Source organism: Bufo gargarizans, chromosome 2 (genome assembly GCF_014858855.1).
Source record: "Bufo gargarizans isolate SCDJY-AF-19 chromosome 2, ASM1485885v1, whole genome shotgun sequence".
In the NCBI taxonomy this organism is placed as follows: Eukaryota; Metazoa; Chordata; class Amphibia; order Anura; family Bufonidae; genus Bufo; species Bufo gargarizans.
The window spans coordinates 340,246,514-340,271,186 of record NC_058081.1 but is presented as its reverse complement, the minus strand read 5'-3'; the positions used below and the strand labels follow the sequence as shown (position 1 = coordinate 340,271,186).

The following is a 24,673-nucleotide window of genomic DNA, read 5'->3' as shown; positions in this document are numbered from 1 at the left end:
TCATGTGCCTGCTTAGTCTGAAAAATGACTGCAAATTTAAGTTAACCTTTAACTGTGCAGATTTCCACCTTTTCAATGGAGGGTAAAATCCACACCAATGTTTCTGCTGTGGACAATCTGTCCTGTGTCTGTACCGGTGTTAAAAAATAAATAAATAAAATTATAGCAATTCTGCTTGTCATGCAAATTCAGTGCAATCTTCATTATTTTTTTATATTATGTAGTGAACTTTAGTGTATAGTTTTATGGGGAAAGTTTCAGTATAACTGGTAAGTTACTTTATTTAAACCTCTGCTCTGTTCATGCTGAGGAGTCATGTGGGCGGTCCTAACTAAGTGATTGACAGCCTTCTCTGTATGCTTGGTCATGCAGATTTAGCGGTTATTCATTTATTGGCACCTCCCACCAGACTCCTAAGCATAAGGTAAGCAGGGATTTAAATGAATATATTACCAGTTTTATTGAATCTTTTCCTACAATACTATATATCAATCTGCTCGACTCTTCCTGCTCTATAACAAGCTGCCTGCAGATCGCACTGGATTTTCATAGTGACAGGTTCCCTTTTAGTACAGTTCTTTTGTACTATCCATACGGAGAATTCCATATTTACTTTTTTTGTTTTGTTATTTTCTTTATCACGGGGAAACACTGAATATTGGCTTTTGCAGAATTCCTATGGACATAATGAAATACAGCCTAAGTAGCTGGAGTCACTAGATTTTTCTCTCGCCAGAAATGCTGCAGAGCGAATACTTTCTGCAATAAAGATGCATCTGATAAAAGGAAGGGGCAGCGGGGATTCATTTAGTGAAGCTGTTATGGAAGTGGAACAGGACTTGGATTTGAGAATCAAAAACCTGCTTAATGTGTCAAGTGAGAATGAGTGCTCTATGGGCATAAGCCCGGCACGGGTAAGCCGGATATTTTAAGTGTTTGGTTTTTTATGTTTTTATTTGTGTCTGTTTTTTTTACTATCCTTCACCTGCTTGGGTTCTGTTTTCAGTCTATATGTGAATGATTTTCCTCTGGATGGGTCATCAGTATCTGATCAGTTGGGGTCTAACACCCCCATTGCAGCTGAAAAACCCTTTAATGTTCGTGGGTCAGTCTGTACCAAAATGTGATGAAAATGATAAGAGTTAATTAAATTTAACACAATGGAGAGGCTGAAACTCCCATGTTTCTTTAATTCTGATTTATTGTTTTTATGTGGTGTATTAGAATTGTGTTCTGTATATTTACAGCCTAGAATTCGTGCAATAAACCGTGGTACAGCGATATGTGGTAGGGAGACCATGAAAACACTGCTGATGCTTTTGGATGAAGAAGCTGCCAATTTTCCCAGCAAAAACAAAGCAGAGCTGTTGTACTCGGATGAAGAAAGCACCATATTTGGAGCAATTTCACTTTTGGCACTTTTTAGGTATGGTTATTACGTGCTCTTGAACCAGTTTTAAATGCAGTTTTGGGTGCTTATCTAAAAAAATGTAACTTTTATTTGAAATGCAAAGCATCAGACGTGTCTAGTGAGTGGTGCTACCATGTGTATGCGCAACTTTATCAGCATTTACTAAAATATATCCCCAAACTATAGGGCCCTTTTTATATGGAAAAATTCTGTAACAAAGGTATGTGTCAGTGCTGCTTCCCAATAATTGGTCTACGTATAGGTGCTGCCAATGAGCAAGCAAACGCTTGTTTCTAGGGTGAATACAGTGTTGTACTCTAAACAGCTGTTTCTGGTGAGCAGAACATCCTGTGTTAACAGGGGTCTGCTGCCCGGATACAATGAATCTGCATGGGATCGCAGAAGCAATTGCTCAATCCCCATACAGCGGAAGCGATTCCTGCATGTTAATGCAGCCCTCCACTAATGAGCGGACAATTATCAGGGTGAACTAAGGCCCCTTTCACACGGGCGAGTTTTCCGTGCGGGTGCGATGCGTGCGGTGAACGCATTGCACCCGCACTGAATCCTGACCCATTCATTTCTATGGGGCTGTGCACACGAGCGGTGATTTTCACGCATCACTTGTGCGTTGCGTGAAAATCGCAGCATGCTCCTCTTTGTGCGTTTTTCACGTAACGCAGGCCCTATAGAAATGAATGGGGTTGCGTGAAAATCGCATGCATCCGCAAGCAAGTGCGGATGCGGTGTGATTTTCACGCATGGGTTCTAGGTGACAGTCTATTCACTGTATTATTTTCCCTTATAACATGGTTATAAGGGAAAATAATAGCATTCTGAATACAGAATGCTTTGTATAATAGTGCTGGAGGGGTTAAAAATAATAAAAAAGTTAACTCACCTTCTCCTCTTGTTAGCGCAGATGCCGGTCTGTTCTTTATCTGTGGGCTAAAGGACCTTTGATGACGTCAGATCACATGCTCCATCACCATGGTGATGGACCATGTGATTGGAGCATGTGATCTGACGTCACCTCAGGTCATTCAGTCCACAGCTAAAGAACAGAGTGGAATCTGCGCGAACAAGAGGAGAAGGTGAGTTAACTTTTTTATTATTTTTAACCCTTCCAGCACTATTATACAAAGCATTCTGTAGTCAGAATGCTATTATTTTCCCTTATAACCATGTTATAAGGGAAAATAATACAATCTTCAGAACATCAATCCCAAGCCCGAACTTCTGTGAAGAAGTTCGGGTCTGGGTACCAAACATGCGCGATTTTTCTCACGCAAGTGCAAAACGCATGACAATGTTTTGCACTCGCGCGGAAAAATCGTGCATTTTCCCGCAACGCACCCGCCTCTTATCCGGGCAAAAAACATGACGCCCGTGTGAAAGAGGCCTAACACTTTTTGTTCCTGATAATTGCCTGCTCAGTTGACCCATGTAAAATGGGTTCTAATTATGTGTAAATGCAGACTTTTAACCACTTGCCGCACACGTAACGCCGAAAGGCATCCGGGCGGCGGCAGTCTCGGGCTCAGCGACGCCTATTGGCGTAATCTCGTGTGAGACAAGATTTTGCGTGAACATGCGCGCACGTACAGTGATGCGCAGCTGAGAAGTTGAACTACAGCCTGCCAGCGCTTATCATTCGCTGGCAGGCTGTAGATGCGATTTTTAAATTAAATTTTTATTTTATTTTTTTATCAGAAAGGTATATTAGACACTGTTTTTTTGTTAACAGCGTCTGATATACCTGCTACCTGGTCCTCTGGTGGTCCCTTTAGCTTGGATCGACTGCCAGAGAACACAGGCAGCTCTGTAAGTAGCACCAATCGCCACACTACACTACCCCCCCCCCCCCCCCCCCCCCGTCACTTATTAACCCCTGATCACCCCATATAGACTCCCTGATCACCCCATATAGACTCCCTGATCACCCCCCTGTAAGGCTCCATTCAGACGTTCGTATGTGTTTTGCGGATCCGCAAGACACTGACACCGGCAATGTGCTTTTCGCATTTTGCGGATCCGCATATTGCGCCAGAACTATATAGAAAATGCCTTTTCTTGTTTGCAATTGCGGACAAGAATAGGACATGTTCTATATTTTTGCGGAACGGAAGTGTGGACCAAGAAGTGCAGATCCGCAATTCCGGATCCGAGCGGGACAAAGTCTGTCCCCATAGAAATGAATGGGTCCGCAATTCCTTCCGAAAAATGTGGAACAGAATTGCGGACATGTGAATGGGGCCTAAGGGTCCCTTATCACCGCCAGTTAGTTAGCTACTTGTTCGGTGGGCTGGGCACTAACTACCTCAGTTACTGATTTAGCGGCATCGCTGTGTTGCTAATCAGCACTAGTACTATATAGTATCTGTAAGTGATCAAGACTGATCCCAATCAGATCTATATCAGTACATTAGTCACCTTAGGCTCTACAAAAAACGCAGTGTTTGCCTGATCTTGTGCCCACACTTGCGTTCAGTCTGCCCCACCGCAGTGACTATATATATATATATATAATATATATTTCTCTGATTACTGCAAAAACACCATAAAATTGCTGCGGCGCTATAAAGATCACTTTTGAGGGGCATGGTGAGTTTATAGAAATTTTTTTTTTTTTTTTTTTTTTTTGGCGCAATTTAGCGTAAGTTTATTTTTATTTTTTTCTTACAAAGTCTCATATTCCACTAACTTTGGAAAAAAAAAAAATCTTATATGAACTCACCATACCCCTCACGGAATCCAAATGCGTAAAAATGCCCTGTGAAATCCTAAAGGTACTCATTGGAATTTGGGCGCCTTTGCGCACCTAGGCTGCAAAAAAGTGTCACACATGTGGTATCGCTGTACTCGGAAGATGTGTTTTGGGGTGTATTTTTACATATATCCATCCTGTGTGTGAGAAATATCACAACTTTGTATAAAAAAAAAAATAATTTAAAGGAAAAAATTTTCAATTTACAGAGAGATTTCTCTCACCCAGCATGGGTATATGTAAAAATACACCCCAAAACACATTGCCCTACTTCTTCTGAGTACTGCGGTGCCACATGTGTGACACTTTTTGGATGCCTAGGTGCGTAAAGGGGCCGAAAGTCTGAGTACCTTTAGGCTTTACAGGGTTGCTCACAATTTAGCAGTAAACGCACCCCACAAATTACCCCATTTCGGGAAGTAGACACCCCAAGGTATTCACTGAGGGGCAAAGTTGTGAAGTGCCGATTTGTAAAAAAAAGAAAAAAAAACCTGATCACTAGGGGGTTATAAACCTGTGGTCCTTAAGTGGTTAAAGGGTTTTCCAGTACTTCTAATATTAATAGCCTAGCCTCAGGATAAGCCATCAATGTCTGGTACCCCGTTCCGATCTGCTGCTTTGTAGAAACTTCAGTGCCGCAATTACACAGCTGTGTCCATTTCGCTAGTAGACGCTGCTGGTTACTGCAGCACTGCTCTTATCCACTTTACAGATGGCAATGCTACAGTTTGCTTTCCCCTCCCCTACTCATAGACCTGTATGTGATTATGTAATCTGATCCTTCAGTGAGCTGGTTCATTCTGGATAGTTTCAGGTGAAATTTAAACCTCAGGACCGCCGTACGTAGGATCGCATCCTGGCGGCGGCCCTGTTATTCCGGGTGGACGCGCCGATGCGTCATCTCGCGAGACGCGAGATTTCGGTAAAAGCCGTCCAGCACATGCGCATCGCAGGCCGGCAAAAGTTAGAGTTGTATTTCGTCACCAGCCTGCCAGCTATTGATCGTGGCTGGCAGGCTGGCGATTTTCAAAAAATCAAATCAGAAGCCAGTTAACACTTTATATTTATAAATATAAGGTGTTAAATGGCTTCTCTGCTCCTCTGCTGGTGCTTTTTGGTCGGTTGGTCTCAGCAGAAGAGCAGGCATCACAGTGAGTAGCCACCAAACACTACACTTAGCCCCAGATCACCCCCCAGCACCCCAATTAACCCCTTGATCGCCCCTGTCAATCACCTAGTGAAAGGGAAAAAAGTGATCAGTGTAAACTGTCACACTTTTTTTTCACTGGTATTGACTGATAGTTTTAGGATAGTTTAGGCCCCTTGGTTAGGTAGTTTAGCGATCGTTTAGCGCCCACCGCACCACTGTCACTGATTAGCGTATCGCTAATCAGCATTTGTACTTTTATAGTATCTGTAAGTGATCAGAACTGATCAGTCAGATCTATAATAGTATTAGTGTCACCTTAGCTCAACTTCCAACCAAAACGCAGTGTTTGCCCGATCAGGCCTGATCGGTTGCCCACACGTGCGTTCACTCACGCCCGCCCCGCTGCAGTGACAAAAAATTATTTTTTTATCAATCGCAGCGGCCTCCGGTACTTCGCTAGCCTCCCATTTGTAAGACAGGCTTTTTTTTTTTTCTTGGGTAGTCTCAGGGAATACCCCCTAAATTTAGTTGACCAAATGGCAAACAAGGGGTATTCTTCTGAAGAGGCCTACAGGCTTCTGACCCAGTCGGATGAGGAATGGGAACCCTCATCTGACGAATCTAGCGGGTCAGAATATGAACCTGTAGAAAGCAGTGGCAGTCTGACCCAAAGTTCGGACGAGGAGGTTGAGGTCCCTGATAGCACCAGGCGTACCTGGCCTCGTGTTGCTAGACCACAGGTTGCGCAGCATCCGCTTCAAGGGCAGCAGAGTGGGGCTGGCGCTGTCGGATTACGTGGTGAGGCATACACCAGCAGCGCAGCCCATCCTGGACCTAGTACCAGCACTGCCGTTCAACATGGTGAAGTGGCGAGTACCAGAAGGGTAGTTGAAGCTGGTACGGTGGCACGTGCAGTAGTTACCCCGTTGCAGCCACCGCACAGACAGGCCCGTAGACCCCCTAGAGTCCCTGAGGTGCTGGCAAACCCTGATTGGCAGTCCCCAACTTCAGCCTCACCATTAGTTCCCCCTTTCACCGCCCAGTCTGGAGTTCGGGTTGAGACAGCTCAGATCTGTTCGGCCCTGGGATTTTTTTTGAGATGTTCTTGACTGCGGAGCTCTTGGACTTAGTTGTGGCAGAAACAAACCGATATGCCACTGAATTTATAGCCGCCAACCCGGGAAGCTATTATGCCCAGTCTTTCCAGTGGAAACCCGTCCAAGTTTCCGAATTTTAAAAATTTTCTGGGCCTTCTCCTCAACATGGGTCTAACCAAAAAGCATTAATTGCGGTCATATTGGTCCACGAACCCAATTCATCACATGCCCATGTTCTCTGCTGCCATGTCCAGGACACGATTTGAGACCATCCTGCGTTTCCTGCACTTGAGTGATAACCGCACCTCCCGTCCCAGAGGCCACCCAGCTTTTGACCGGCTCCACAAAATTCGGCCCCTCATAGACCACTTCAACCAGAAATTTGTCTACCCCTGAGCAAAACATCTGCGAAGACAAGTCCCTTATACATTTTACCGGGCGCCTTTGCTTCAAACAATACATCCCAAGCAAGCGCGCACCGCGCGACCTAGTCGCAGTGGCTTCCCCCAACGGCTTGTTACCACCCGTCTTGCAAGGGGGGAGAGGGCTGCCTTGTGTAATGAAGAACTGCTCGCGGTGAAATGGAGACAAGCATGACGTTTACATGCTCTCCTCCATTCACGCAGACACGACAATCCAAATTGAACGAGCAACCAGTGTCATTGAAAAGCCCCTCTGTGTCCACGTCTATAATTCACTCATGGGAGGGGTGGACTTCAATGACCAGATGTTGGCTCCTTATCTCCTTTCCCGCAGGACCAGATGCTGGTATAAGAAGGTGTCTGTATATTTAATTCAATTGGCTGTATATAATAGTTTTGTTCTCTACAGTAAGGCTGGGAGAACAGGATCCTTCCTCAAATTTCAGGAAGAGATCATCGAGAACCTCCTGTATCCAGGAGGTTCCGTGGCCTCATCCACCAGTGTAGTGAGCCGTCTACACGAGCGACATTTCCCCAGTGTCGTTGCTGGTACCTCAAACCGACCGCCTCCCCGAAAAAAATGTTGTGTCTGTAGCAGGAGTGGAATAAGGCGTGACACCCGCTATTTCTGTCCTCACTGCCCTGACCACCCTGCCCTATGCTTAGGGGAGTGTTTCCGGAAGTACCACACACAGGTACACTTAGCATAGGGATTGCATCTCACAGGACAGGCACACAGGGCTATTAGGGCCCATTCACACACAGCTGCTGTAAACCTCTCCTTTCACCTGGGACAAAGTTCATAATGTACTTCGCCACATCTTTGGGCGATTTGCGCTTTGCACATTGTCCTATGGGGAAGGAGAGGTATGTCCTATAAAGGTAAAAAAAAAAAAATCTAAAAAAAAATCACCGGTAAGCAAAAAAGTTAACGTTCTGTTCAAAAAGTTAAATAAAGTTTATATGTTCTGTTCAAATGTTATTATAAAGTTAATAAATCTATTGCGTTGCGGCCTGGTTTTTCTGTTTTTTGTTTTTTTTACCTTCCAGGTGGACCAACCGATCGACTAGCTGCAGCACTGATGTACATTCTGACAGAAGCATTGCGCTGCTATCAGATTACACAAAAGTCGGTGTATGCGGCGCTGCAAGATACGTTTGCCGAGGCATATGAGCTGAGGAGGCGGCGGTGTTCATATGCTTTGGCAAACACTTTGTATATAAAAAAAATATAAAAAATCCCGGCAATGACTTATTCATCCACATCCACAGATTGATGTGAATGGAGAAATCGGTTTTGCCAGGGCATACGAGCTAAGTGGGTATGGATGTTGGGGGGAGCTCCTATGTCCTGGCAGACGCCTTTCCCTCCCTTTTTTTTTTTTTTTTTATTTATTATTTTTTTTTTTTTTTGGGGCAGAGATTTTTTCATCCACATTGATCGGTGTGAATGAAGAAATATGTGCCGTTCATTTTTTTTTCTTTCAGCCCAGAGGCTGAACGGAAAAAAAAAATCTCATTACCTGTATGCTCAATATAAGAAGAATAGCAGAAACTCCTAATGCTGGCCATACATGTAATGATTGTGGAGACCCTCAAATGCCACTATTTTGGAAAGAAGACACCCCAAGGTATTCGCTGAAGGGCATATTGAGTCCATGAAAGTTTGAAATTTTTGTCCCAAGTTAGCGGAAAGTGAGACTTTGTGAGGGGAAAAAAAACAAAAAATAAATTAATTTCCGCTAACTTGTGCCAAAAAAAATATAATTCTATACTTGCCATGCCCCTCATTGAATACCTTGGGGTGTCTTTTTTTCCAAAATGGGGTCACATGTGGGGTATTTATACTGCCCTGGCTTTTTAGGGGCCCTAAAGTGTGAGAAGAAGTCTGGGATCCAAATGTCTAAAAATGCCCTCCTAAAAGGAATTTGGGCACCTTTGCGCATCTAGGCTGCAAAAAAGTGTCGCACATGTGGTATCGCCGTACTCAGGAGAAGTTGGGGAACGTGTTTTGGGGTGTCATTCTACATATACCCATGCTGGGTGAGATAAATATATTGGTCAAATGCCAACTTTGTATAACAAAATGGGAAAAGTTGTCTTTTTCCGAGATATTTCTCTCACCCAGCATGGGTATATGTAAAATGACACCCCAAAACACATTCCCCAACTTCTCCTGAGTACGGCGATACCAGATGTGTGACACCTTTTTTTGCAGCCTAGGTGGGCAAAATTAGAGGGTGTCTACTTTCCGAAATGGGGTCATTTGTGGGGTTTTTCTACTGTCTGGGCATTGTAGAACCTCAGGAAACATGACAGGTGCTCAGAAAGTCAGAGCTGCTTCAAAAAGCGGAAATTCACATTTTTGTACCATAGTTTGTAAACGCTATAACTTTTACCCAAACATATAATTTTTTTTTTTTTTCTTATCAGACATGTAGAACAATGAATTTAGTGAAAAATTTATATATGGATGTCTTTTTTTATTTTAAAAAAATTACAACTGAAAGTGAAAAATGTCTTCTTTTTTTTTTTTTGCTAAAATTTCGTTAACTTTCGATTAACAAAAAAAAATGTAAAAATGTCAGCAGCAATGAAATACCACCAAATTAAAGCTCTATTAGTGAGAAGAAAAGGAGGTAAAATTCATTTGGGTGGTAAGTTGCATGACCGAGCGATAAACGGTGAAAGTAGTGTAGTGCAGAATTGTAAAAAGTGGTCTGGTCATTAAGGGTGTTTAAGCTAGGGGAGCTGAGGTGGTTAAAGAGAAAAGCATTGTTTACTTGTACTATTGATTTTATGAAAAGTTGGTGGTTTAAGCTGAAAAGGTCCATATATGTGAATGGGATTGTTTATGCAGCCTTCACATTTATTTCTTCAAACCTGATTCATATGAACAGAATAGTTGAAGAAATCCCTCCAACAAATCTGCCACGTATAAATATATCCGACACTCCATGAAATTTATAGTGGCCGTGAGGGCTCATTACAGGTAGCATTTAGTGTTGGGTTCCCATTTTACGGAGATCGCCTTGGCGCTTCATAGACTGGCCCAAATTTTGTACAAAATACATTTGCATAAGAGTCTCAAATTTGCTAAATAAGCATAGGATTAACACTATGACATGTACTCTATTCGGTTTGCAGAGTGCTGTTGCATTGTATTTTTCGTGTGTGAGAGATAGAGATTACTATAATTTATAATCTAATAATCTTATTTTTTATTATTAATTTTTATTTTATTATTTCCATTTCTTCCCTAAGATCTCCTGAACAGCATAGCGGATCATCTCCCAAACCTTTAAACCAACGTGTTCAGAAGTGCGTGGACAAAAACAAACCCAAGGTAATTTAGGATTAAAGTTTGACTATTTTATAAAAAAATTTTTTTTATAAAATACATTTGTATTACATATGGTCTTTGATCTTTGTTTTAGAATGCATTTTTGCATTGTCTTTTCACTTAATCTAAATGCAAATCACTGTGAGCAAACCATGGTCAGATGTTAAAATTAACAATTCTGTGTTTTATAGATATTAGATTGATCATATAAGATGTGTAAACTTTTTTAACTTTAACTTTTTTTTTTTTCAGCTGAAGCAAAATCTGATTAAATCTCAGTTCTCATGCACTTATAAAGATGATGCTGCAACCCAAATCAAGCCATTTGCTTTCCCTAGTATGAGTCAAGTTCCAAGCTGTATTCACCCAGGACCAAAGATTGTTCCAGTACTATGCTTTGATGAGGATGATGTACCAACTGGTAACGGTTTGTGCTGTCTTACTCCTTTACTCTTAGTTTTTTGTTTTTTTTAAATGATAGTTTGGATTCTAGCTCTTAGAATGTCGAACCGGTGTTAGAGCTTGAATTGGAAGTTTACTGTGTGCTGTATTTCATAACCTGGTTTTGAACCGGAAACTCATTCTTAGCATTATTATGGTTTTGTTTTAATGTATAACATGCATTTTCTGAAGTATGTTTAGTTTTAGAGAAGGGTGACTTAATTGAATTAATTTGCCCTTTTAGCGTCTGGTGATGCTGGTGGTCATAGAAATATAACGCCCCACTCCCCAAAGAAAAACTCAATGTTAATAAGTCCCATGTACCACACAATGGTACCTAGGCAAACTTCATTTTTTTTTCTCCTGCAAGAAACAAGCCTGTAAATGTACATTTTTGGTTCTTGGAATGTATTGACCTAAATTATTGTTTTTGCCTAAGATGTACTAGTGGGCAAAAAAAAAACATACCAAATATTTAGATGGAACTATAAAAATGTATCGTAGTGATAGTTTTGACCGATAGCATAACAGTAACACTCTAGTTCTGCTGCACCGTGAACTAAATTTTTTATGTTATTTGTACCCCTGAATGGTGTCGCTAAAATGCAACTTGTCCTGCAATAATACAAGCTCTTATATGGCTACATCAACAGAAAAATAAAAGCATTAATGCCAGAAAATAACCCTGAGAAATCTATAGGCATCCTTAAATTTAAAATAATCGATTTTTATCTATTGCAAAGCCCTAGTTAGTAATGGGAAATCCTACATCCTTGTGCAAATGGGAGCCCTCTAGTTCCCTCCTATTGCTTCAAATGCAGAATGGTAAAGCCTCTGTAAACATGAATGCATAGTGGGGGTTCATAAAAAAAAAGTGCATTTTCAATGACAACTGTAAAACTAAAGCGTTTTAATGTGCTTATTGTCTATTTTAGGTGATGTGTTAAAAGTAAAAACTGGATTAGAGGTAAATTCAGGAAATCGGGACCTCACTGTTGGGAAATCAAAGTCCAGTAAGGACCCTGTACGGAAAAGTACAAAAAGAAAGCAGTTTGATGATGGTGAAAATCAACAGGTCCTTGACAATGAACACCCACAAAAGAGAACATTGCTGTCAACTAAACCAAAGGAGAAGGCAAGCACAGCTAGAAAGAACAGCAAATCTGCAGCAAAAAAACAGATAGTTGGTCAAGCTAAGCTTACCAGCTTTTTCCGTTTGTAGTTTCTGTTGAAAATTCTGTATAAATTCTGTTCTGTAACTTAGAAATATGATGTTTTATATAAGCCGTGGTTATTGGATGTTATTTATTTGCTTCTTTGGTTTCCCTTTTTAGTTATTTTAAATAAATTTGACAACGTTTACATTGCACAATTTTTATTTACATTAATACATAATGCAAAATGTATGTTTTTAGCCGTGTTTTTAGTTGTCCAGGCACTCTGCATCATTCAGGTGACCACGACTTGTAAAATCTTCAGATCTGCCAGCAAGGTCGATAAACTCTTCCCAGCATGCATCGGAGCACTAGAAAGAACCAATTACTTATTAGCTTAATTTTCTCTTTTCTTTACAGAAGATACATGGTATGGTAGATCATAAATATCAGTTCCCTGCAGTTAAACCCCCTTGATACCAGGAATACAGTGGTGGTGCGTGCACAGCCATTCTCCATGTGAGCAAAGTACTACATGATCACCACTACACTGGAAATGGGGAACTGCTCACAGGGGTTTATCCCTTAAGATTCAGTGCCATAGTAGTACCGTATGTTGTGGTAGTAAAAAAAAAAAGTTGCTCCCCTCTTGGGGGGGGGGGGGGGAGGACTTTTGGGCTGACACACTAGCATGGGCAGATCTGTTGAGGGAATCGTACAACTCCTTCGCTCCTGCCATGCTCACTCAGATCTTCCCATGTCAGCACTTATTTTCATGCAGGTCAAATTACCGTTGCATCTGTGAAAGCGTGGCCATCCTGAATTCGCTTCTCTGGGAGTTCCAAAAACAGAAGAGGGCTTGCTCTGTTATTTCTGGCAGTCTCGTAGAGGTGAATGGGGAGGTGGTAGGGCATGTGTGGTGTTCTTTCCATTCGGTTTTGTGGGTGTGCAGGAATAGCTTAGTGCAGAACTCTCATAAGAGAATGAAGAGCACATGCATGCGGCACTCTCATTCACTTTGAGAGGGATGGGGGGCCTCTGGAATCCTTTCCTATCTGACTTTGGCTTATCCTAGTGATATGCTACCATTTGTATGAGATGACACAGCCCCTTAAGTACCAAACTAAGCTGTATCCTTAACAGGTTAAATATTGGTTTCTCATTTTCCTAATATCAAATAAAAATTCCTTGTTACTTTTGTCAGAATACCCCTATAATGGTGTATTAAGACAGTTGTCAAATCACAATTGCATCAGATTTGAAATCTTATTTCTTCTACATAATCAATTCTCATTAAATTGATGCATGCAGTACATTAAAGGGTTTTCCCACTCTTCAGATCAGTGGGGCTCTGACACCAGGCACCCCCACCAAATTAGCTGTTTTTGTCTGGTGCTGGAAACGAAAGACTTCATTCATTGTGTAATGACTGTGCTGGAATACTAAAGCTCGGCTCTTATTCAAGTGAACAGGAGCAGTGCCGCAGTACTATGGCATGGCCTCTACACAGGCCACTTATTTATGGCAGGTGGATCTCAAGAGTTGTCAGGCTGTTTCTTGAAAGCGGATAACCCCTTTAAGGAATTGTATGCAAAGTAAATGGGCACTTGTAAAATTTCAGTATGACGCTTGCCACACACTTTAGATGGCTATTGGCAAAATACTTCTGGTGGCCTCAATTATCTATCTAGGAACGAAAGTACAGCGTTCTTGAAACCCAAACGCCTGATCTTTTTGTTGACTGACAGACATCCCGTACAAAAAACCCTGTACAAAAAATGTTGGGTTCACTTAACATTTTTCATGTTTCATGGCCAGCTTTAAATGTTCGTCTACCGCAAACTCCTATTCCGCACTGGCTTCCTAACCTGTGGCAACTAGTTGGTTCACAATGGCATACATGTACGTCCTTTTGATCACTTGGGCGCATCCTTTATTGTGTGTCAGTCTGTTCTGTCCAGGCCTGGCTGTGACTAGCAACAGGGGATGGAGAACTCTGATCTCAAAATGTAAACCCTAGGCGGGAGAATTTTCAAACTGGTGTAAAGGAAAACTGGCTTAGTTGCCCATAGGAACCAATGAGATTTCAATTTTCAGAGCTCCTCTGCAAAAAAGGTGGAATCTGATTGGTTGCTATCGGCATATAAGCGGTTTTTCCTTTACACCGGTTTTGATAAATCTCCCCTTGTATGCGTTTTACAGTGACTTTTGTATCTAAGTGGTTTGACCAATGGGTTACTATGGTTACTATTATGTAGGCATTGTCTGTAGTTTTACACTTACAGACAATAATACTTTAGGGTTGTATTAGACTGGCAGATCATAGCTAACAAGCGTTCATAGTAATGCTTGTTAGTGATGATCTGTCCGTGTAATACTGCCACCGGTTACCCGATGAACGAGCAAATATTCGTTCATCGGGCAGTCCAGATTTTTACACTGACTTAATTGTTTGCCAGCGGCAGATCGTGCTGCCTAATCACAATTTGCTGCCGGCAAACAGTGATTCAGTATGAGGACTAGCAATGGCATTAGCAATACTGAGGAGCATCGCTGCATGTAATAGCAACTGTCTCCTCCACTAACCAGCAGGCGATTGCCGGGAAGGAATGCTTCCCTCCCAACAATCACCTGCTACATTGCTGTCCGGTGCTGTCTTGATATCCCCTGCACTTCCAAAGAATGCACCTTTATGATGAGGCACAGGCCTCGTCATAAATTAAGCATATCCTCAGGCAGTCTATGCCCCTAAGCAGAAATCCACCACAGCCACCATAGACTTCCAGCTTTATTTGTGCCAGAAAACTGGGCTAAATGAAGAAACTTGTTGAGGTGGCTGGCCTTGCCCCCTTCCTGCCCTTGAGACACCCCCCCTTTGGGAAAAGTGGTAAGGCTGGCGTAAAAGACGCTTGCATATGACTTTTTAAAAAGTCGTATGTAAAAAGACACAAAATATATTAGATATAGATAGAGAGATATTATATATATCTATCAATCACACATTTACACTGCACAATTTTTACATGATGCAAAATGTTTTATTTTTTTATTTTTTTTTTTTAGCTGTGTTTTTAGTTGTACAGGCACGCTGCATTATTCAGGTGCCCATGAAGTGTAAAATCTTCAGTGTATCAGATCTGCCAGCAAGGTAGTTTCATATATATCTATCTCTATATCCTTCTAAAAAAAATTAGCATATTGTGATAAAGTTCATTCTTTTCTGTAATGTACTGATAAACATTAGACTTTTATATATTTTAGATTCATTACACACCAACTGGAGTAGTTCAAGCCTTTTATTGTTTTAATATTGATGATTTTGGCATACAGCTCATGAAAACCCAAAATTCCTATCTAAAAAAATTAGCATATCATGAAAAGGTTCTCTAAACGAGCTATTAACCTAATCATCTGAATCAACTAATTAACTCTAAACACCTGCAAAAGATTCCTGAGGCTTTTAAAAACACCCAGCCTGGTTTATTACTCCAAACCGCAATCATGGGTAAGACTGCCGACCTGACTGCTGTCCAGAAGGCCATCATTGACACCCTCAAGCAAGAGGGTAAGACACAGAAAGAAATTTCTGAACGAATAGGCTGTTCCCAGAGTGCTGTATCAAAGCACCTCAGTGTGAAGTCTGTGGGAAGGAAAAAGTGGCAGAAAACGCTGCACAACGAGAAGAGGTGACCGGACCCTGAGGAAGATTGTGGAGAAGGACCGATTCCAGACCTTGGGGGAGCTGCGGAAGCAGTGGACTGAGTCTGGAGTAGAAACATCCAGAGCCACCGTGTACAGGCGTGTGCAGGAAATGGGCTACAGGTGCCGCATTCCCCAGGTCAAGCCACTTTTGAACCAGAAACAGCGGCAGAAGCGCCTGACCTGGGCTACAGAGAAGCAGCACTGGACTGTTGCATGTCATTTGGAAATCAAGGTGCCAGAGTCTGGAGGAAGACTGGGGAGAGGGAAATGCCAAAATGCCTGAAGTCCAGTGTCAAGTACCCTCAGTCAGTGATGGTCTGGGGTGCCATGTCAGCTGCTGGTGTTGGTCCACTGTGTTTTATCAAGGGCAGGGTCAATGCAGCTAGCTATCAGGAGATTTTTGAGCACTTCATGCTTCCATCTGCTGAAAAGCTTTATGGAGATGAAGATTTCATTTTTCAGCACGACCTGGCACCTGCTCACAGCGCCAAAACCACTGGTGAATGGTTTCCTGACCATGGTATTACTGTGCTCAATTGGCCTGCCAACTCTCCTGACCTGAACCCCATAGAGAATCTGTGGGATATTGGGAAGAGAAAGTTGAGAGACGCAAGACCCAACACTCTGGATGAGCTTAAGGCCGCTATCGAAGCATCCTGGGCCTCCATAACACCTCAGCAGTGCCACAGGCTGATTGCCTCCATGCCACGCCGCATTGAAGCAGTCATTTCTGCAAAAGGATTCCCGACCAAGTATTGAGTGCATAACTGAACATAATTATTTGAAGGTTGACTTTTTTTGTATTAAAAACACTTTTCTTTTATTGGTCGGATGAAATATGCTAATTTTTTGAGATGGGAGATTTGGGTTTTCATGAGCTGTATGCCAAAATCATCAATATTAAAACAATAAAAGGCTTGAACTACTTCAGTTGGTGTGTAATGAATCTAAAATATATGAAAGTCTAATGTTTATCAGTACATTACCGAAAATAATGAACTATGCAAATTTTTTTAGAAGGACCTGTATATATAAAAAATTGCTCTCTGGCAGTCCCATAGGGAATGACTGGAGTGCCAGCTTGCAGGCTCGGCCAACTGCTCTATATTCATGTTGGTGCATGAGACCCCAGTTCTTGTAGTCAGTGGGGGTCCCAGTGGTCAGACCCTCAACAATCAGATTTACAGGGTAAAGGGTAAGTTTATATCTTGGCACCAATTGTTAAATGGTAACTTTAATTACTTCCAGAGGATGAAAAATGTCCTGGTCATGTGAAGGTGCATGGCTAATTACTCTAACTATAATGAACCCTTTGTGTGTGTTGTGGTCACAGAACCAGGTCAGATAAATAAGAAAGGCTCCTATTGCATGACTAGAAGCAGAAATATTAAACTGAGGCTTTAAAGAAGACCTGTCACCATAAAATGCAATACGATCTGAAAGCCCCATGCTACAGAGCAGGAGAAGCCGAGCAGATTGATGTATGGTTTTGTGGGAAAATATTCAGTAAATCCTGTAATTTTATACATTTTATATCTTTTCTTTTTTGCAACCCTGTGAAAAGCCATCGGCACAGGAGGGGCTATGTTATCAGTGATGGAAACTGCCTCCTCTGTGTACTTGGAGGTGAAAAAAGCAAAGATAAATTACAGGTTTTAATAAATCTTTTCCCGTAAAAATATTTAATAATCTGCTCAGCTCCTCCTGCTCTATAACATGGGGCTTTCAGTTTGCATTGCATTTTGTGGCGACAGGTCCTCTTTAAAGAGCCTCTGTCAGCTGACCAACCCTATTAAACCAGGCATAGTGCCTGGTAAGGGTGATCACACTGAATAAAGTTATACCTTCATCTTGTCTCTAGCGTGAACTACAGCAGGGAGATTTTTTTTAAATATATATTTATTCAAATAAGCAAATTCCAAACACCAAGGGGCTGGCCTGAGCCCTTGGTGCACTGATAACACAATGCCCCTGTGCTCTGTGCACTCCCCATTCCCCTGTGTTCTTGCACCTGCACTGAGTTGGCTCAGTGACTCATCACTTGTGCAGTGGATCTGATGTGGTTTCCTGAGCCTGGGAAACGCAGCAACTCCATTGTGCAAGTGCTCAGTTTGCTCGGCTCAGGACAGCCCCTTGGTGCTCAAAATCACTAATTTGCAGAAATATTTTTTTAAAAAAACGATGTCCCTAGGGTGAACTGCAGCAGAGATAAAGATTTAAATTAGCAAGATTACCCCCCCGAAAAAAAAAAAAAATCAGGCAGTTTGTCTGGTCTAATAGGGTTTAACATGCTGAGAGATGCTCTTTAAAGTATATTAAAAAAAAAAAATATAGAGAAAAATATAAAACGACATTATATAGTAATTGAAACCCCCTCCCTTAATCATTTTAATGGTATATGAAGATGTCTGTAAATGAATACTTACTATCAAAGTCTCTTCTGCCAATTGGGAACTTTGCTGCATTTTCTTCTTCCCCGATATCTCTTCTTTCATGCGTTAGCTCAACATTCTCATCTCCATTCTCAGAATTTTGAGGTGCACTCTTAAGTGATGAATATGGAATCTGTTTCACGCCGACATTTAATGGGTTAACATCATGACTGAAGTAACTGTTTTCGGACCCTACACTCTAGAAAAAACACATTTTGGAATAATAGTGATGCTGGAGCAACAAGATAATAATTATTGTAGTATTACAAAAATCCTATTCTTGACTTCAGAGCCTGGTATGTTGTTATATGCTAGTGAATGAAATCTATAGTTTGTTTTACCTTTATGCTTCGTTCTTCCTCGCCTTCATCCATAGAGTACTGGTCCTGCGGGTTAGTTGAGGATTTGTATATTGTGTCTCCATTCCTAAAAGCTTTCCTTAGAGCAATTGTATCTAGTAAGACGTCATTCTCTGCTTTTCGAACAGACTTTGACAAGGAAAACAGGAAGCCTTGGGATAGAATGGATAAAGATATTATGAGTGGATAGCCTAAGCTAATCATTCTTACCATTCTTTTACAAGGCCTGTGGCAGATCTAAAATAAAAAAAAATTCTGATAATGATGTGGTGGAGTTTCTTGCTTCTTATATATGCTCGACAACATCATTAGCATCTGAAAAAAGACTTGTCACCTCTTTGTGATTCTACTTTTCAGCAACCTATTACATTGCTGAATGGCTAGCAAAAGCTCTCAAATAATTGATTTACATTTTAATCCAGTGAAGAGCATTGCCAATTCATAAAAAGATCTTCCTAACTGCAGGGTGCTATCTATTCAGTGAAAGAATGTCGCATTAGGATTAAGTAAGTCATACTTTAGCCTTATTTCAAGAAACGTTCTCCCCCTTTGTATGTCTTATTCGGTAGATCCTGGTCTAATTAGACTCAAGGGGGCACCCTGAGAGAAAAAGGCTACAGGAAAGAGATGGAAAAATGCACACCTACAATAAAGTATAATGAAGACAAAAAGGTGAATAGAAATGGGTTCACAAGGTGATGTGTTTCTACAGGTCTACTGGTGATTCTCAATATACGAGCCTGTATTAGATCTCTAAAATGTCTCACACACTAAACTGATCAAATGTACTGTTTGTTGAATGTAAAGAGGAACTGTCACTCTTGAAGTGTATGTTTTAGTAACTACTTGCATTCCCCGTGTTTATAGCAATTCTGGAGCATTTATTCTTATGATTTTATGTTTTCATTTCTTTAAATATTCCTTTTAGAAGTTATGAATAAATTGTTAACAGTCTGCAATGAAGGTCCAGATGGGTGGTACTAATTGAGTGTGTCCCTGTACAGTCTGACACTATCCAATCAGTTCTGGCAGTGTGAAACTGTGCAGAAACACACTCCCAACTGGTAACAACTAGAGATGGGCAAATCGAGGTTGACGAAGTGGAATTCGATCCAAATTTCCTCACGCTTTGTGGTAACGAGTTGCATTTTTTCCTAAAATGGCTGCTGCATGTGTTAGGACATGGAGCAAGGAACTCTGGGAATGCGGGATCACCCACAATGCCATGCATGCAGCCAGCCCTGTGATGTCAGCCATATAAATAGCTTTAGCCATCTTGGATTTAGCCATTCACCAGTCTACTTAGTGCAGGGAGAGACATCAGCAGGCGCTAGGGACAGTGCTAGAAAAAACTTTATTGTGCTAAAAAAAACGATTTTCAAGGTGTAGGGAAAGGATAGGGAGGAATCATTCCACAGCATTTATGTTGAACAGGGTTTAGTAGAGGAGGTTACAGCCTGGGTAACAGGAACAATCCTATTACACCTTGCTGCACTGACTGGGGATCCAAATTGCCATTATACAGCTCTGTAATTCTAGCAAACCGTTCTTCTTGTTGTTTGATACAGGGGTTATTACAAGGAAATATTTCTATCATTTTTTGGCTTGTATTAGTGGGAAAAAGGGCTTATTAGCTGTTGTGTGGTGAAGTGTGAAAAGTACAGCCCTTTTTTGTATGTATTTGTGGCAGAAAAAAAAATGGCGTTTAGCGGTGCAGTTATACAGGTGAAATTCGAAAAATTACAATATCGTGCAAAAGTTCATTTATTTCAGTAATGCAAATTAAAAGGAATTGCATTAATGCAACTTAAAATTTGAATATTGTGGAAAGGTTCAATATTCTAGGCTCAAAGTGTCACCCTCTAGTCAGCTAATAATCCATACCCCCTGAGCAAAGGGGACCTGAGATTGTGACTTTGGGGTTTTCATAAACTGTAAGCCATAATCATCCAAATTATAACAAATAAAGGATTGAAATATCTCGCTTTGCATGTAATGAGTCTCTCATCTGTTAGTTTCACCTTTTAAGTTGCATTACTGAAATAAATGAACTTTGCACGATATTCTAATTTTTAGAGTTTCACCTGTATGTTCTAAAGCCCTTTTTGTCGTGTATTAGTGGCAAAAGAAAAGTATATTAGCCATTCAGCGGTGCAGTAATATGTTCAAAACCCCTTTTTTTGTGTGTATAAGTGGCACAAAAAAAGTATTTGCCGAAGTGAGAAAATTAAACTTTTTTGGGGTGTTTTAATTTCCTTTTATTTATTTATCTGATCTAACAGTATGTTCGACAGAGAAGTGCCAGGCCCTACACAGGGGAGTGGCAGAGGCCTAAATGTTTCTGGTGCCGGTACAGGTCACAGCAGAGTAAGGGGGCGTGGCAGCAGGAGTCGCAGCAAGAAGCCTGAGCTTCCGGTGTCATCTAGCGGTCGTGTCTTGATCAGCAACCCAGCGGTTCTTTTATGGTTGACTCGGTCATCCACTTCGTCCCAAGTGACATCACACATCCCCAGCCAAGAGTCGGTGTGTTCGTCAGACACAACCCTTAGTTGGCATGGCCCGGGAGCATGCCCTGTGCCCTCACCTGTCCTCAACCTGCCTCTGTCCTTTTCTGTTACTCAGCCAGAGAAGTATTATATGCTGTGGGCTCAGCCCCACCATACAGAAAGGATGAGCTACTAGAAGACAGTCAGCAGCTACTGGCCAGCCAAGATGTGGAGGACACACCCGCCGCTTCCTCCGCTAGGTGGGCAAGTAGTGATGAGGAGAGTGGCGTTCGAGCTGGTGTTGCAAGCAGTGAGACTCCTGACCCAGAGACCGTTGAGGAGGACATCAGTGACATGCAGACAGTACTCGATGATGATCATGTAGCTTATCACACTTAGTAGCTGGGTGAATTAGGGGTTTCATCCTCATCGGGAGAAGAGGGTGGCAGCTTGCCCGTGAGGCAGCAGTGGAGCGAGCAAGTCTCTAGCATGGCCGGGAGTCAGTAGGGTGGCTGCAGTGGGAGGTTGGTAGCCAAACGTGCCCGGGGTAGACCACCTGCTTCGCAGCAGTCTAACTGCCCGGGTAGTAGCGGTGCCACGGGTTCATGGAGGCAGTAGCAGTCATGCAGTGTTGGGGGTAAAATCACCTACTCAGCGGTGTGGCAGTTTTTTGGTAAGCTGCCGGAGGAGGTGAACATGGCCATATGTAGAATCTGTGGGCAGAAGGTGAAGCATGGCCGGGGTGCCAATGTTGCAAGACATCCTAAAAATGTCCAGGAAACTTTGCATCCACTTCAGCCACACCGCAAAGCACACCCTCCTTTAGCTGCAGCGGCAGAACGGCATCCCCCAACATAGGCTGATATGCGACTTTTCCACCCGTTGGAATTCCACCCTCCATAAACTATTTCTTTATGATCCAAGCGGACAGGAGTACTTCCCTGTGTAACTTCGATGTCAGCCAGTGGCAGCTCATGCGTGACACCTGCCGTTTGCTCAGGCCCTATGAGGAGGCCACATTATTTGTCTGTCGCCAGGACTACAGGATGAACAACGTCATTCCACTGCATCATGTCCTCGAAGAGATGCTGGTAAATCTGTCTGGCCAGGGGACTGGAGGCGTGGCGCCTAGATCTTACGGTGTCAAGCTCTGACACATGAGCCTTAAAAGAGAACAGCAAGGAGGGAACCCACTGGTGGGTAGCAGCCAGTATACAAGGCATCAAGGACACTAACAAAAATAGTCAGGTAAATCCCAGGTCGAGGCAGGAACAACAAGGAAGGTACCTAGGGAGCTTAGTATGTCTCACTAAGAGGTGGAATAACTCAGCACTGAGCCAGGGTGAGGGTGATGTTCCGGATTTTTTTCCTTCCCCCCTACCTCCCTCTTTTTTTTCTTGCCTCTGGTTGGTGATAGCAAGGTAGAAGAATACCCATAGTTCAAGGTGCTTTTGGATCATGATTAAAAACCGCTTTTTGGTTCGAAACATGTCGATCTGATGGTAGGTGCCGGGAGTTGTAGTGCCACTGCTTTGTATTGTTGTTTTTACGCTGGAATAAAGACTGCTGGAATTTAATTTTTCTGTGCTGGATTTTTGTCTTTTGTAAGCCACTGAGCCAGGGCTCTGATCAGGTTTTTATAGCCAGAGGGTGTGTGTGTCCACCCCTGGTCTCCAAGGTGACCAGGAAGCTTCCTCTCCTGCTGCCCAATAGCAGGTGAAGGCGTGTGTGTGTGGGCTGGGAAACCTCCTCCAGCAAGGTCCACAGCTGAGGACTAAATGAGCGCATTAACGGCTGGGACGCCTGTGGATCCGCTGATGGGAGGTTCGTACCCTATGCCTTACCCTCCAACCCCGGGGAAAGATGACGTCCCCGTCTTCCTGACACATGGCCACATGAGCCCTGTGGGGGCTGAAATGGAGGAGATTGGAGCACAAGCAATGTGTAGCTAGATAGTTTTTTTTCATAATGAAAGTTTTTATTGTAGAAAAGTAGTTAACTGTAGATCTGTTACCTACTTAGGAGTCCTTTATTAACCTGTCCTACTCCATGATCTATATAACGAACTGATAAATACCCGGCACACCAAGAAGGATATACATGTCAAGGTGATCATGTAGGTATAACTATTGCCCCCCAGAAATCAAAGAAAACTCCCATCAGTATAAAGGATTGATGGCTGAGGGTGATTTTTATTTAATACAGACACACGGTCAGGGCTGTCCTATGACTGTGCCTTTTAAAGGGGATACCTTAGGTTTACCTATTGTTTCATTTTTTTTTTCTTAAATCCTGTATAGGATACAGATTACTCAAAAATGTAATGACACGTTGGTGTTCAACATCATCAAATAATGGCTTGCACTTGGTATTGTAAAAGCACTGTGCTTCTCAATTTTTGCATTTTACTTTTTCAGTAGTTAAAAAGCAGGCAACTGTAATTGGGTCAATTTGGCACTAGGTGGCGATGGCAGTTGTCTAAAATTAATGGTTTCACTTTATTACCTAGGAGAGAAAAAAGCAAAAGTGATAAGAAAAATAGTGTAAACTTTCTATTTCCTGTATCCTGGTGCTGCGCATGGTTGCCCATAGAGTCGCACAGCGGTTTAACATAATATTATAACATAGTTTTTTATTTATTATTATCATTATTAGAGATCAGTGAAGTTATGGAAAATTCGATTCGGCTGCTTCCCCGAATTTCACAAAGAAATTTGGGGAAGGCGAATTACTTGGTTATGAAGCACATTTCTTGGCATGTAGCGGGTGGGATGATGGGGAACGGCGATCGTGCTGCCCCTCATCATTGAAACTCTCAGATGCTGCGTTCATCGCTACCACTTTCAGGGGTTAATCAGGGTAAAAAAAATGCTCACCTCATCCATTTGATTGCACAGTGGCCCTCGCGGCCATCTTGATTTAAGACACTGTGCGAAGGTAATTTGGTAGTTTGTGAGCGTTCGCGTGTTTGATGTGTGTGACTTTAGATTAAATTACCTTAGTGGGGGACTGCAGTAAATCAGTTTCTTATCACTGCACTATATTGTATTTATCTTTTTTCTAGCGTAATCCCCACTTAGTATGTGTTCCATTATTGACAGCGCAGTCCAGTGCACATCCTGTCTAATGTATGCAGTCCTGGAACAGCCGTTTGAGGGTTCATATCTTTGTTCAAAATGTGAGCAAATTGCACATTTGGAATTGCACATCGAGTATCTAAACGGGCGAGTTTCAACACTGAGAGGCGTTGACAATTTGGAAAAGAGTTTGCTGCTCACTGAGCAAGCACTCTTTGAGGTAGATGTGAGGGAGGGTGGTAGCGAGGAGGCTGAGGAAAGTGAGGTAGCTAGCTGGATAACAGTTAGAAAGCGGGGTAGAGGGAAGAATGCCAGGGAGGCTAGTCCTGATCTGACACACCCCAACAAGTTTGCAAGGATGGCAGGGGATGTCAGTTCAGAGAGATCACTGTTGCAGCCGGACACTTCCTCTGCCAGTCAGTAAGCTGGGGACCAGGAGAGCAGGGCAGGTCAGACAGGTACTGGTAGTGGGAGACTCAGTTATTAGGGGTACAGATAGGGCAATCTGTCACAAAGACCGGGATCTTCGAACAGTGTGTTGTCTTCCTGGAGCTCGAGTTCGACACATCGCGGATCAGGTTGACATATTACTGGGAGGGGCTGAAGAAGATCCAGTGTTCATGGTCCATATCGGAACCAATGAGAAAGTTAGAGGTAGGTGGATTATCCTTAACCACCTCCGGACCGCCTAACGCAGGATCGCGGTCTGGAGGCGGCAGTGTGAGGCAGAGTCACGCATATACGCGTCATCTCGCGAGACGCGAGATGACGCTCACAGCCGCCCCACGCATGCGCATTGCGGGCCGGCAAAAGTTTGAGGGGGGTTACATCA

At 42.5% G+C, this 24,673-nt stretch overlaps 2 protein-coding genes across 5 annotated transcripts in view; one reads left to right on the top strand and one right to left on the bottom strand.

The window, feature by feature from the left end:
• Positions 1 to 11,987, top strand: part of LOC122928102 (PARP1 binding protein) — a 61,003-nt gene extending 49,016 nt beyond the window's left edge. For 3 of the 4 annotated variants that reach the window (XM_044280600.1, XM_044280601.1, XM_044280599.1), the window contains 5 exons: positions 737 to 914; positions 1,248 to 1,426; positions 10,112 to 10,193; positions 10,443 to 10,617; positions 11,567 to 11,987. In XM_044280600.1, coding sequence (XP_044136535.1) covers positions 737 to 914; positions 1,248 to 1,426; positions 10,112 to 10,193; positions 10,443 to 10,617; positions 11,567 to 11,853 — 901 coding nt within the window. In that variant the 3' untranslated portion in view covers positions 11,854 to 11,987. The remainder of the gene's footprint in view (positions 1 to 736; positions 915 to 1,247; positions 1,427 to 10,111; positions 10,194 to 10,442; positions 10,618 to 11,566) is intronic. The other variant, XM_044280602.1, reaches the window with a different exon arrangement.
• Positions 11,988 to 11,999: 12 nt separating this feature from the next.
• Positions 12,000 to 24,673, bottom strand: part of PMCH (pro-melanin concentrating hormone) — a 34,540-nt gene continuing 21,866 nt past the window's right edge. Inside the window, exons 2-4 of the mRNA XM_044280604.1 lie at positions 18,261 to 18,430; positions 17,914 to 18,118; positions 12,000 to 12,156 (exon numbers count right to left, since the gene is read on the bottom strand). Coding sequence (XP_044136539.1) covers positions 12,107 to 12,156; positions 17,914 to 18,118; positions 18,261 to 18,430 — 425 coding nt within the window. The 3' untranslated portion in view covers positions 12,000 to 12,106. The remainder of the gene's footprint in view (positions 12,157 to 17,913; positions 18,119 to 18,260; positions 18,431 to 24,673) is intronic.